The sequence below is a fragment of the Seriola dumerili genome, unplaced genomic scaffold (assembly GCF_002260705.1).
Source record: "Seriola dumerili isolate Sdu_G_001 unplaced genomic scaffold, Sdu_1.0 BDQW01000036.1, whole genome shotgun sequence".
NCBI classification, from domain to species: Eukaryota; Metazoa; Chordata; class Actinopteri; order Carangiformes; family Carangidae; genus Seriola; species Seriola dumerili.
Genome location: NW_019174291.1, coordinates 2,314,457 through 2,327,238, shown reverse-complemented (window position 1 = coordinate 2,327,238; position 12,782 = coordinate 2,314,457). Strand labels below are relative to the sequence as shown.

General features: G+C 39.0%; 1 protein-coding gene across 1 annotated transcript; it reads left to right on the top strand.

Moving 5' to 3' along the window:
* The first annotated feature begins 4,500 nt into the window (after window positions 1-4,500).
* clns1a (chloride nucleotide-sensitive channel 1A) lies at window positions 4,501-11,942 on the top strand. Its single transcript, XM_022738548.1, has 8 exons — window positions 4,501-5,006; window positions 5,992-6,128; window positions 6,840-6,992; window positions 8,468-8,578; window positions 8,749-8,754; window positions 9,240-9,413; window positions 10,096-10,162; window positions 11,448-11,942. Coding segments are annotated over exons 1-8 (768 nt in total). The 5' UTR covers window positions 4,501-4,887; the 3' UTR covers window positions 11,449-11,942.
* Window positions 11,943-12,782: the final 840 nt, after the last annotated feature.

Genomic DNA, 12,782 nt, shown 5'->3' with positions numbered 1-12,782 from the left:
ATATCTATCCATTTGACACATTGGACCGTTTTGGATTCGGGACGTTGCCTCTGACCGTCAGTGTTCGGTTTCGGACTGGTCGCTCATTTGTCCCGTGTGTTCACAGAGCCTTGGTGGGTGGGGACACGTTTGCTGTACATACTTTGCCTGTACGCTGTTCCTTGTAAGATAATAGATGTTTTGTTCTTAGTCCTCTTGTAAAATATAGTGTTATATTTTCTATATGAAGGAGAGGAGTTGAGATGCTGCTGTGGGTGATGTGTGGATCAATGGGGTTTCATTTCAATGGGGTTTCATCGACGGTTTGCTCATTTGAGATTCTGCAGCCGTTGTGTGAAATAAGACCAGCGTTGGACCCTGTTCTCCAGTAAACTGTGACAGAATACTGCTCACTTTCAGGCCTGTGTGGTACAAGCTCAAAGGTTTTTAACACTTCGTATCCCTGAAGGGAACCCCAGGAGTTTTTAAGAGGGAACAAAGCTTTATTTTTTTGATTGAGGCTCAGGGGAGGAAAATGAACGCTGGTCAAAAAAAAAAAAAAATCAAACAACTTTTAACTTTGTTTTCTCCACCAGCCATCTCAGCTTCTGAATAAGCATCACTGTAAGAATTCACATGGTTTTATCTGGTCAAACGGCTGAAGTGACAGGTGAATTTATGGGCTCACTGCGAGGTCTCTTCTGTTGGGCAGAATGGAAGAATTCCTTCAACTTCATACTGTCAAATCACTGTTTAGGCTTTAAATGAGTTTGATCCTGCTGTTCACATAAACCGAGCTGTTAACGTGAAGCCTGGCCTTGTTTTACCCTGGATACCCCGGATGTTGAATCTCTAACGATCCCACTTTAAATGCAGATGGTTGGACTCAAATGTTACTACGACCTCGCAGATCTTTCTTTTACTTCTCTCTGTCCAAACTCTGGGCCTGTGTTTATCAAACCTCTAAGGATTACACTTCAAAATGCTTTAAAGAGCGAAGTTAGGAATAAACAAGTTACTGAGGGTGAGCAATAAAGCACTTTTATTAAGATCATTTACTTTACAGCACCTGCTTTTAACTCTCTCTTTCTCTGTTTGATTAATTTTAATTACTAAGAAATGTTGTGAATAACTTTTATCTTCAGAGTAAAAGTGAGGGATTTTTTCCTTTTTCCTTTTCACTTAAGTCCAAAATATGACTTTTATCCGGTTGATAAATTCGGGCCCAGATCAGATTGATCCTCCAACTTGATTTTGGATTCACATGTGACGTGTAGAGACTCTGTGAAATGTCTTCTCACTTGATTTTCTTTGTAGCTCTGTTTTTACAACACCTGGCCTTTTTCTGATGAACCTCACATAACATAAGAGTACGTTTTAATGAGCCCTGGTTCCAAACAGAGCAAAAGCACTAACCTGAGGCCCCCTCAAAGACATTTCAAGTAAGATTATGTTTTAATTGACCTTCATCCAAGTAACTAACACAGTTGACTCTAGCTCTTATCACAAAGGGACTTCAGGGGCTTCCAGGAGCAAGAGATACAGTCACAGTTAAAGGATTGTTTTCTTTTTTCACCCGAAGATGTCACAAAGCAAATTGCAAAGTTTTCTACAGTAAAAAATTTGAAAGACAATTTTGGTGTGACTCCCTTTTTAAGAAGTGTTTTGTGGTCACACTGTTTGTCAGAAACAGACCGATCGAGTAAACTCTGTTTCACGTGTCAGAGAACATAAAAAAGTAAACTGAAGATCAATATGAAGAGAGATAAGAGCTAGATGATTTCTCAAGTTCTTTCATTCCATTTTCAAACCGACATGTGAATTATTGTTGCGTGTATGCTGGTGTGCGATCTGTAGAAGGTCAACAACTCAGTTTCTGTAGCTGTGAGTGTTTACCAGTGGCCCTATTTATTAGATCCTGGTCTGAAATTTGAATAAATGACAAGTGTTCTTTGACAATATCCTCTATAATCATTTTGAAGAACATTCTGTAATCATTAAAAAACAGAAAATCAAGGCTATACAAGTCAAATGTCAGATTATTTTGGTGATTTACATTTAGCTTATGAAAAAAAAACTGCCAAAACTGGAGGATTTTGTATAAATATCAGCTTTAGAAAACTCACTGCTTTTATTTGCTGTTGGGTTGCAAACACAAGATTTGTGCTGAAGAATCTCAGTGTGTCAGAATCACCCAACTAAGATGGAAAAGTTGATAATTGGGATTTCTGGGTTTGGTACAAGCTTCCTGGCGCTGCTCTCTCACAGTCAGCTACAGTGACTAAACAGATCCCAGATGGCTGGAGTTCAACCAGCCGGTCAATTACTAAATGTTCTTTCCGGTACTTTCCTGTGACTGTTCAGGTGTTGTGGGACTTTGTTGTGAAAAAGTACCAATTAGAAGAGATAAGATGCTCTTTGGACTGGGTCTCATTAGCTGTTCTCACTTGTACTCATGTTATCCATTGCAGATGTGATATGTGTCTAGATGTTAAAAACAGAGTGTTTTAGAAAATCCCCTTCATGCAGAACTGCAGGGTCAGCATCTCCATCATCAGCAATGAGCTCAGCTGGACTCTCAGTGCTTAAGATTTCACTTACATTAGGCCGAGGTAGAACCAAAAGTTTTATGATTTTTAAAAAAAAATTTTATCCACAGTTTGACCCCCCCCCCAACCCCACCTTTAGCAGAAAGGGGAGATTAATGTGTGCTTATGCCACCAGCCCAAAATCTATCCAGTGAACCTGATGTGCATCTGCATTTGCCACCGTGGCAGATTGTGTTGGTTTTAAAATGGCACCACTGGATGTGACTGCAGCTCCTTCCATTTCTCTGTTGTACTGTTACTGTAGTATCGCTGTAACATAAATGTTTTCTAAGTTATTAAAACCAACATCCCAGGCATCTCCTCAAACACACACCGTGTCTGTGCCTTGTTTTTATTCCTGAATAGGATTCATTGAGAGAAATTTGATTCCAGTCCTGAAAATGAGGGAGAGCAGAGAAGTGGATAATTGTCCTGCAGGAGGAGTTTCTGCTTTTTTTCTCCTTTTTTTCTGTGAAAAAAATCACAAGTGAAATACTGACATAGGTTTTAAGGTTTTGATACACAATACAAAAGATATATTTTTTGTACGGTATGAATTTAATGGATGATTTCACAATTGACCATCAGAGGAGCATGAAAATAGCCAAAATTACGGAATAATTTCATGTTATTTCTTCAATATAATACATCTCTAAATGGTGAATTTGAGCCATGGTGATGTTGCCATGGAGACATTCATTTATTCATAATTTTATAAATAAGTAACATTACAACAAATCCCCAAAAGTTTTGAGAATTGCCCTTCAGTTACCCAGAGCAAAGTGGAACCTTCACAATGCTTTTTTGTCAAACCAATAGTCCAAATTGAAAACTGTTACACATTAATTTATTAATCAATTATCAAAATAGTTGCCAAGTAACTTTCTGCTGTAATGTTTTGTTTTTGTTATAACAAAGCATAACATTTTGTAGTCTCTTCATATGTTCTTTATGCAAACATCTTAATTAAAGTAGAAAGTAGAATGTAAGACAAGACTCCAGTAAAGCACAAGAACAAGAGTTAACTAACAGCAGAAGCTTCCTGCGTACCTTCTAGTGGCCACAGTGAGTAGTTACAATTGCACTCTACTGACATCAAGTTAGACACAACTACATATAACTAGTATTTCTGCTTACCACATTGAAATATAACACAAATATTTATAAATTGTGAGTGTCGCTAAAGCCAAAATTACATAAAATAAAACCAAATTAAATTGCTTATTTTAAATGCATTCATAATTGTATCTATGCAGTCTTTTTTTGTCATTTTAGATGATTTATCAAATATATAGAATCTTAAAGGAAAAAAGATGGATATTGTTTCAGAAAAAAAACTCCATTTAATTAACAAATAAATAACATTCCCATTAAAATCATAAAAATTAATTTTGGAGTCTTTATATTCTGAATATAATATGACATCCTCATCAGAAAGGTTAAAATTGTGGTTAAAATAAACTTTAGTGGTGTATTTAAGTAGGATTTTTGAACGTATTTCTGGAGCCATGTTGGGTATTTAGAAGGCAATTCCAAGTGTAATTCCAATTTTCCATTTTCTCGCAATGTATTATATTCCAAATATTTATTTATTTATTTACTTACCTGCTCTTGTCTTATCTATTTTGCTTTTCATTTTACATAGGATTTACAACATTGAAAACTTATATTATAATGACATGGAAAATGAAAACTAATTTTGAATAATAATAAAAAAAAAAAATCTATCTTCTAGTAAATACTTTTACAATAAAACTTTGAACTAGACGAGGATGTAGTTACGTAATGTGACCACTGGGGGCACTAAACACTCATGGTTGTGTAGTCTTGACAACGTTCACTCTAAATAAGTGAAGGTAGTAGCGTACGAAGACTTCCGGTAAAGACATTCAAAATAAAATGACGGGACTAGGGATATTACGTGCGAACAAACGTAACGATGTCGTGGTCACGTGATTCTTTATCGAGTAGAAGCACCTAAGCATCTTGCCGCGATGTTTTGTCTTTGAAAGCTCGAACCTGATGAACAACGGTCAACTTCAACTACAGTGTGCTAACTCGTTTATCCCCAGATATCACACCGCCTGTGGTCACAGTCGGAACGGCTCGGCCTGGTTCGGTTAATCTCGGAGAAGAAGCACAGTTCCCGACTCGCAGTTTATCCGCCTCCATCTGTCGGGTACTTTTTTAGTGAGAAATTATCCCGGGGTAAATAGCAGGTTTTGTGGCAGGAAATAGGTCACACAGCTTCGCGCAGACGCCAGAGTCTGGTTTCTCTCCTCTCCTGCCTCCTCATCCAGCCGGTCCGCAGACGTTAACGATGGTTTTACTGAAAAACCTCCATCCACCCACCGAGGGTGTGCGGCATGAGCAAGCCGAGACCACGGCGGTGATGGACGGCCAGAGACTGGGCTGCGGCACGCTGTACGTCGCTGAAACGTAAGTGGTTGTTGTTCTGTTTAAGTCTCCGGTTTCAGGTTTAGGGAAGTTTCCCACCAGACCTTTTTTCAATGTTTATTCAGACGACATGTTAATTTTTATTACCAACATACAGGTTAGAAAGTGTAATAACCTTAAAACACTCCATGATGTTGCCAAGCCACATGCTAAACACTTCCGGTGTCGTCTCTTTCAAAATAATAACCAAAAATTATTTTGGTTAGAATAATTTGTAGATCTGCAACTATTAGTTGATTCATCGATTAGTTCATAAATAGAAAACTCATTGGCAACAAAGGAGGTTTGACCAGTCATTAAATCCAAGGGTTCACCTGTGAATGTTTAATGGCTGCATTGTTTGTGTGTTGTTAGCTGAAATACATTGTGTTTGTCGACACTTGTGACTTATATGAAGATCAGACCACATTTTATGACACCAGAAAACCAGGTCTTTCCAAAGGGTGCACTGACTTCTTCTCGTGACTGGCTTAATAAAGTGAACAACTGAAAAGTCCAGTCTGGGCTCTGGGAAATTATGTCAGACATTTTCACTATTTTCTGACATTCTGTAGTTAAAATCAGTCATTGATAAGGCAAGAAAGTAATCCTTACAAATAATTATTAGTTGAAGTCCTTAAGTCATGGCCTCTCAGCTTTATGTTTGTTTTTTTAAACACAGGGCTAAAAGTGCTGTCCTTACTTATACACCTACCTAAATAAAATCTGTGGTTTCCACAGTCATTCAGATTGTTAATGCCTTGAAAAAGATTTTTTTTAAAATCTGAATATTTAGCATTTGTGAAGGTCTTCTCTCCCCATGCTTCCTGCCATTGTCAAACAATCCTTAAAAGGCAAAAATACCATTACATGTATCTCAACAATATGTGTGTACATTCTCTATTTCAGGGCCCTGTGCAGCTCTCACTGGCTCTGCAACTTAAACCCAAACCAGAACTGTCAGTTGTGTGTGTTTTCTCTTTCTCAGACGCCTGTCGTGGTTCGATGGTTCAGGGATGGGTTTCTCTCTGGAGTATCCCACCATCAGCCTGCACGCCATCTCCAGAGACATCAGCACTTACCCTCAGGAGCACCTGTATGTCATGGTCAACGGCAAACTCAGTGGTGAGGGGGAACTCTTAAGTATAAACTTTCAATCAATTTGTTTTTACTTTAGATCCAGGAGTTTGGAAAAGTCACGTTTGGCATCTCTGGTTTTTGGCCTGATGTTTGTCTGTCATTAAACTAGGGAGGGATTGTTTAGTGCCACTTCTACCACAACCTCCATCATGCAGTAAATCAGAAAAGGTGTTAAAGGTCTTAAATTAAATTTTTCAGAATTTCAAGCCATACAATGTCTGTTATTTTTAATCATGGAAGGGTTTAAATTGTGAGACGATGCAAAAAGGATGAAAAATCACATTGACCCTCATGGATTTAATGTTCATTTAAAATAATATAATTCCCCATTTTATTGTTGTGTATATCTGGCTGGGTCCTCTGCAGACCATCACCTGCTCCTTCAGTTTTCCCCAAAGGTAATGGGTTGTAAAAGTAAACAAAACATTTACTACTGATGCTGAGCTAAAGACGTTCCCAGGGGTCTTCAGGGAAGAAGCTTAATCTCTTTTTTTTTTTTTTTAAAAAAAGGTGACAAAGTTTTAGTTTGTTGTGCTGTCAAGTAGTGTTTTTATTAGTGGGTTGTCATTTTGCTTGTATCTTGGGAAACCCTGGACGCTGTTACATGAACCATAGTGTTGCGTGTGGTAACTCTCTGTCAGTTTCTGCTGGTATGAGTTTCAAACTGGTATGTTTATTTACTTTCATTCCTCCCAGATGAGAATGAGGCAGAAATGGCAGAGAAGGCAGCTGGTGACGAGGAAGACGACGACGATGACGATGACGACGACGGCAGCAGCAGTGGAGGGGATGATGATGACGATGGAACGATCACAGAGATTCGATTTGTGCCCGGCGACAAAGCAGCATGTGAGTGACCACACTGATACATTGACTTCACAATATATCTCATCCATACATTGTTCTGTTTTTGACTGCTGAGCCTTTTCATACTTCACTGTTTTAATGATAGAGTAGTCACAGCTCTACGGGTAAACCACATCAGTGATCAGTCGCATTTTAAAACACATTACCCATATCATCAAAACCACAGATTCTAAGGTAAAAACCAAGATGAAGGTTAAAGTCACTGTCGATGCTGATTTTTTTTAGTCAATATAAAATATTTGTAGTTTTTGTCTTAATGGACAAAGATTACTCTGCTTCAAGGCGAGGCAAATGTATTTATATAGCACATTATCATACACAGAGGTCATTTAATGTGTTTAACAGAAATAAAAGAAGCATAAAAAACAGAAGTAAAAAGCACAATAAGAAATCAGCAGAATAAACACAGATTATAAAACAGGTAATATCTAGTGCAATAATAAAAGATTAAATGAAGACAGAGGAAAATATCTCAAATCTTTTTAAAGTCAGTTACAGTTAAGGCAGATTTGATTCCCAGCGGGAGCTGTGTCCAGCAGTGGGCAGCGTAATGGCTGCAAGCCATTTCACCCTGTTTATTTTTAACTCCAGACTCCACTAACTGACCAGCTCCTGCAGATGTGAAGACAAAACTGAAAAACTTGGAAGATATGTTTCATTATATGTTGGGTTGTTTGTTTCCTTTGATATTTTACGTAACAGTTGTTAAAGTGTAAAGATATTCAACACAAAATGTCATAGGAAAATAACTGCAGCTGGATCAGCCCTTTAAATAACAGGAAATTTGATGATATTCTATATTTTTTCTTTTTGTCAACAAATCCCATGAAAAGACCAAACCAGAAATAAATGTGTCCAACTAACAGGTGCTGTGTGTGTATCCAGAAGCTAATGCTTCTCCTGTGTGCCACAGAGCTCCATTGTTGTCCAAAACTATTAAAATCACATCAGTGAGCTACAGTGTTGCACTGACATGTCCCCTCATTATATGGGTACTGTAGTTTATTTGGCCTCAGTCCCTCACATGTCGTTCTGATGCCCCAAATACTCAGTAGAGCATCAAATGTGGACATAAAATGGGGGGGGGGGGCAAATATATGTGCATGTTAACATAGGGCTGGGCAATTGATCAAATTTTATTTTCGATTACAATTTTGGCCTCCAACGATTTTAAAAACAAGATCATGGAGAGAAAACGATTATTGTGTGGCGTTCTGTTTCACAACAAATTTCAGCCCCCCCACCAAAAGCCATCTGACATTATCTTTCCCTGCTAACATATCTTTAAATATATATTGTGTATAACGGGAATAACTACATGGACACAATGATTTTTGTTTTGAAATCTTTGAGAAATCCTGCTGAATAATCGTGATCTCAGTATTGATCAAAATAATCGTTTCCACAGAGGAGCAGCACAGTGCAGCATCTCATTTTCATAAGTGTTTTACTTGCAGTGGAATCCATGTTCTCAGCGATGTGTGAGTGCCAGGCGCTGCACCCCGACCCAGAGGACGACGACTCCGACAACGACTTCGAAGGAGAGGAGTATGACGTGGAGGAGGCAGGTGAGGAAAAACAAATACACAAAAACATACACACACACACACACACACACACTAACACCCCAACAGTACGATATGAAATGCTGAAGACTGAATTGAAAATGTTGACTTTTATTTATTTTCTCCTTATGTCTGTTTATCTGTCTCCCCCTGGTTCTCTGGACTGGTTGCAGAGGCAGGTAAGACGTCAAGCATTCACCGCTGCACATTTACACAAATGAATTCTTCTCCTGAAGCTTTTTACTTTGGGAGTAGTAGAGTAACATTTTGTGTCTGCTGAGTATCAAAACAATCAAGAAATGGACAGCTGGTACTGAAGGCCTTTCCAGATTCAGTGCCTCTAGTTTTATGGCGGTAAACTGGCAGAAACTGTGCAGTAACACTGTTACAATAATGTTACCTCCTATTTATGCTGGCAGTCACTCCCAGTCTGGGAGCAGCCATCCTGATGTGGGAGTGCTATGAATATTCTTGTCTCAGTTCAGCTTCAGTGCATTCACCACCTGACAGACTGACAGTTGTCATAATATTGTATAGATACTTTATATGGGGTGAATATCATCCATGCTAAATGCTAAATAGGGTTCAAGTGAAGCTTTACTTAATATTCAACATCAAGCACATGGCTGCCGTTACATCACCATCTCTCTCCTCCACCACCCAGAGCACGGCCATGCCGACATCCCGACCTTCTACACCTGTGACGAGGGGCTGTCGGCGCTCACGCAGGAGGGCCAGGCCACGCTGGAGAGGCTGGAGGGGATGCTAGCCCAGAGTGTTGCTCAGCAGTACCACATGGCTGGGGTGCGAACTGAAGAGAGCAAAGCCGAATTTGAAGGTTTGAGACACATATTCACACACACACACACTCAAGTTTTCTGTGAGTTCACTCAGACATGCGGAGCATTTAATCTGAATGCTGCTTCTCCATGTTTAGTTTTGACTCTGGGAGCAGTTAGCAGACACGTCCCAGACGACCTGAGAGCTCAGGATGGTTCACAACAGAGCAGCAGATCGAAATCTTATCTAATACGATCTTATCTGTTCTGATTTTAAAAAAGTGTTTTGGCCCTCAAAAAAACCAACAGTAGAATTTTTAATGTCGATGCAGCACAAACAGGAAGCAAGAGTGAAGGTCTGAGTACTGGAGTGGCCCTTAGTAGAGCGCATGCCTACGCAGAGGTCAAACAATCCTACACTTGTCTGTGAGATCTGGACTATTATCTGGATCTGCAATGATGCATTGTTCATATATATTTCTATGAAGAAAATAATTTTAAAAAATGAAGACAGTTGAAGCTGTGTTGTGTTGTGTTGCACACATCTGCAGAGAAAAGTAAAACCACAACAGCTCACTTTACAAGAAATTTCTTATGGGATGTTAAAATAACTGTGTGAAGACTGGCTTTTAAAATCTGTTTTAGAAGGTAACGTCACCTGTACTAAAATATTTATGGATGATATTTTGTAGATTGTGGACTCGTTTGTTAATTGGTCAGTGTGTTTGTTGTTGTTGACAGACGGTATGGAGGTGGATGCAGCAGCGATGGAGGCCGGTCAGTTTGAGGATGCAGACGTCGAGCACTGGTAAGTCTCACTCAACCAGCACTTTTCAAATGTGACGATATCCAACAAAGACCATCAGTTTATCCACCGTCTTTACAACCACAATGCTGCTGGGAGTTGTCACGGTTACCCATGATGTCCACTGGCTGTGATGTTACATCTCTGTCATGGTGACAGGAGTGTTTTTTGTTAGACATATTTTGTGATTTACAAGTGGTTGCTTTATTAATTTTGGCACCTGAGGTTTAGTCGTCTTCTTTTGATAAAAATGTCTTTTAGTTTCAGTCAATTATATAGATTTTTGTTAGTTTTAGTCACATGTTTCTGTCACGTCATGTTTCTCATTAGGGCAGAACTCTAATAGTCGACCAAACATTAGACGAAGAGAAGAGTCACAGAAAGAAAATCAAACTCCACAGGAACTGGCGACACTGAGGCTACATCCTCACTAATGCATTTTCATTTCAAAACGAAATTTTTAAAATGAAATCGGTCCATATCAGAAATAATCTCTGTCAAGACTTACACACCTGAAAATACACATCACATGACCATTCACATACACTGGGCACGCACATGCCGGGGTAAACAGGAAGCAGATTGTCTTCTCTGCACTTGGATATAAGTTGCAGAAAATACAATGAACTAGTAACAGCAAAGACAGCTGTAGCGTTAAAATACAGAATTTAACTGAGCAACAGCTGCTAGCAAAGACAACAAGGACAGTAACATTTATAATTTGTTATCCATGTTGCTTTCACCACTAGTAGTTGAGGCTGATAAGACCCAATCAGGGAGCGACCGTGGCTGTTTACATCATCGTGTAGAGAAACGTTTGAGTGTGGATGTTGCCTCAGTCACTCAGTTAGTCATGGACTCGTTTACGCAGCTGGTCCCTGCAATTATTAGAAAGTAATGTTGCCTAACTGGGCAGATTAAGTAATGATGAAAATAATGAACAGGACATAGAGATGTAGTATGATGAACAGCAGCAACCACACACACTGCTTTCTGCAGCCCTGCAGAAGCTCTTAGCTCTTGATTAAACACACTTTTTTTCTGTTTTTCTGCTGTATGTCCCAAACATTCATATTTTCATAAAACATTTATAAAAAAAAACAGCTTTCACAAAATCCTCCTGTGCCTATCTGTGACTGGACAAATAAAAACAAAAACACAGTCGGCATATCTTCACACTCTGTTCCATCTTTTCTTATTTACCAACATTAAAACTTCATTTGAAAGAAGACTGTCTGTCTGTTGTGTGCAGCCTGGTTCATTCACATGTTGTCTGATTCTTCTGTAGATGGATGTCATCTCAGCAGCCAATCGAAGCACTGGAACTGCATCATGGGATTGGAGAAGAAGACCGTGAGAATTCCTTAAGGCTATCAGCACTTGTACTTTCTTCCTGTTCTCTCTGTCAAACAAACCTTTTCTCACGTGCTTAGTCATCTCAGTAGTCCTCTGTAGCTTCCTACATTGTCTTTATTTTGTGTCGCGTTGGAGCTCACATAATGTTGCATTGTTTTGCTGGTTTTCTGCTCATCCTCCACCTCTGTTGATTTGTCCAGGTGTTATGAACAATGTTTGCTGTGCTGCTCTTCTGTGATGCAACCAAGTCAGCTACAGGAGACTATTGAGATGCAGCCCGTAATGTCCAGATCCTGTTGTTGACTGTAAAAACAAAATAACACTTTTCTGTTTCTGTTTTGTACTTAAAGACTTTAATATGTGATCCTCCTGCTGAGGAGAGTTAATGTCTTTGTATCGATTTGTCAATAAATGCATAGTTTTTGTATGTTGAGTTTCTTGGCTTATTTGAACTGGTTCATGGTCTTTTTTTAGCTACCTCCTGTATTTAACAAAACTGTTTACTGAAGCTTTAAAAACCGCTCACACACAGGATCACAGCAGCCGCTTCGCTTGCCAAAATGTTGATGTTCCAACCTGTGAGTACTCAGTAGTCATTACTACACAATTACTACTTTATTACATGAGTGAGACCATACCCATCTTTGAACTTGGCCTCCAGTTTAAGCTCAACTATTCACCTGTAAAGCTTCATGACTATCTGTCACAGCTGTGACGCCATCACTGTGACAAAAGCTGTCCACAGACTAACACTTGTGAGCCAAAGTCCTCACAACCACATCTGTGGTAGTTCCTGCTACCGTAGGACAATGATGACACACACACACACACACTAACACACACACACACAAACAGACTCATCTTGGATGCAGCAGCAGAGTGACTCACAGGCCGAACATGAACAAATGTAAAGTATGTATACATTTCTAAAAAGAAATGTGAAGTATTTGGTTAAATAATCTAGATTTGTTTTGGTTGTCTGAAGGTGAAATGCTGAGTTGGCTTTTTAAAGAGAATTTCTTTTGATGAGGTTTACATTGAGTCTGTGGCGGCTGAAACAGACTTATACACTTTGTGTAAAGTGATTATTCTGAAATGTTCCCTTTTTAAAATTTGTGAATTACCATGTGATCATCTTTGCTGCTGTTGCTGTCTAGTGTAAATCCACAGGCTGGACACCAGGGCTGCAACTAACAATTATCTCTTTTTTTATTAATCTGTCAATTATTTTTTACAGTTAATCACTTCATTGTTTAGTCTATGAAGT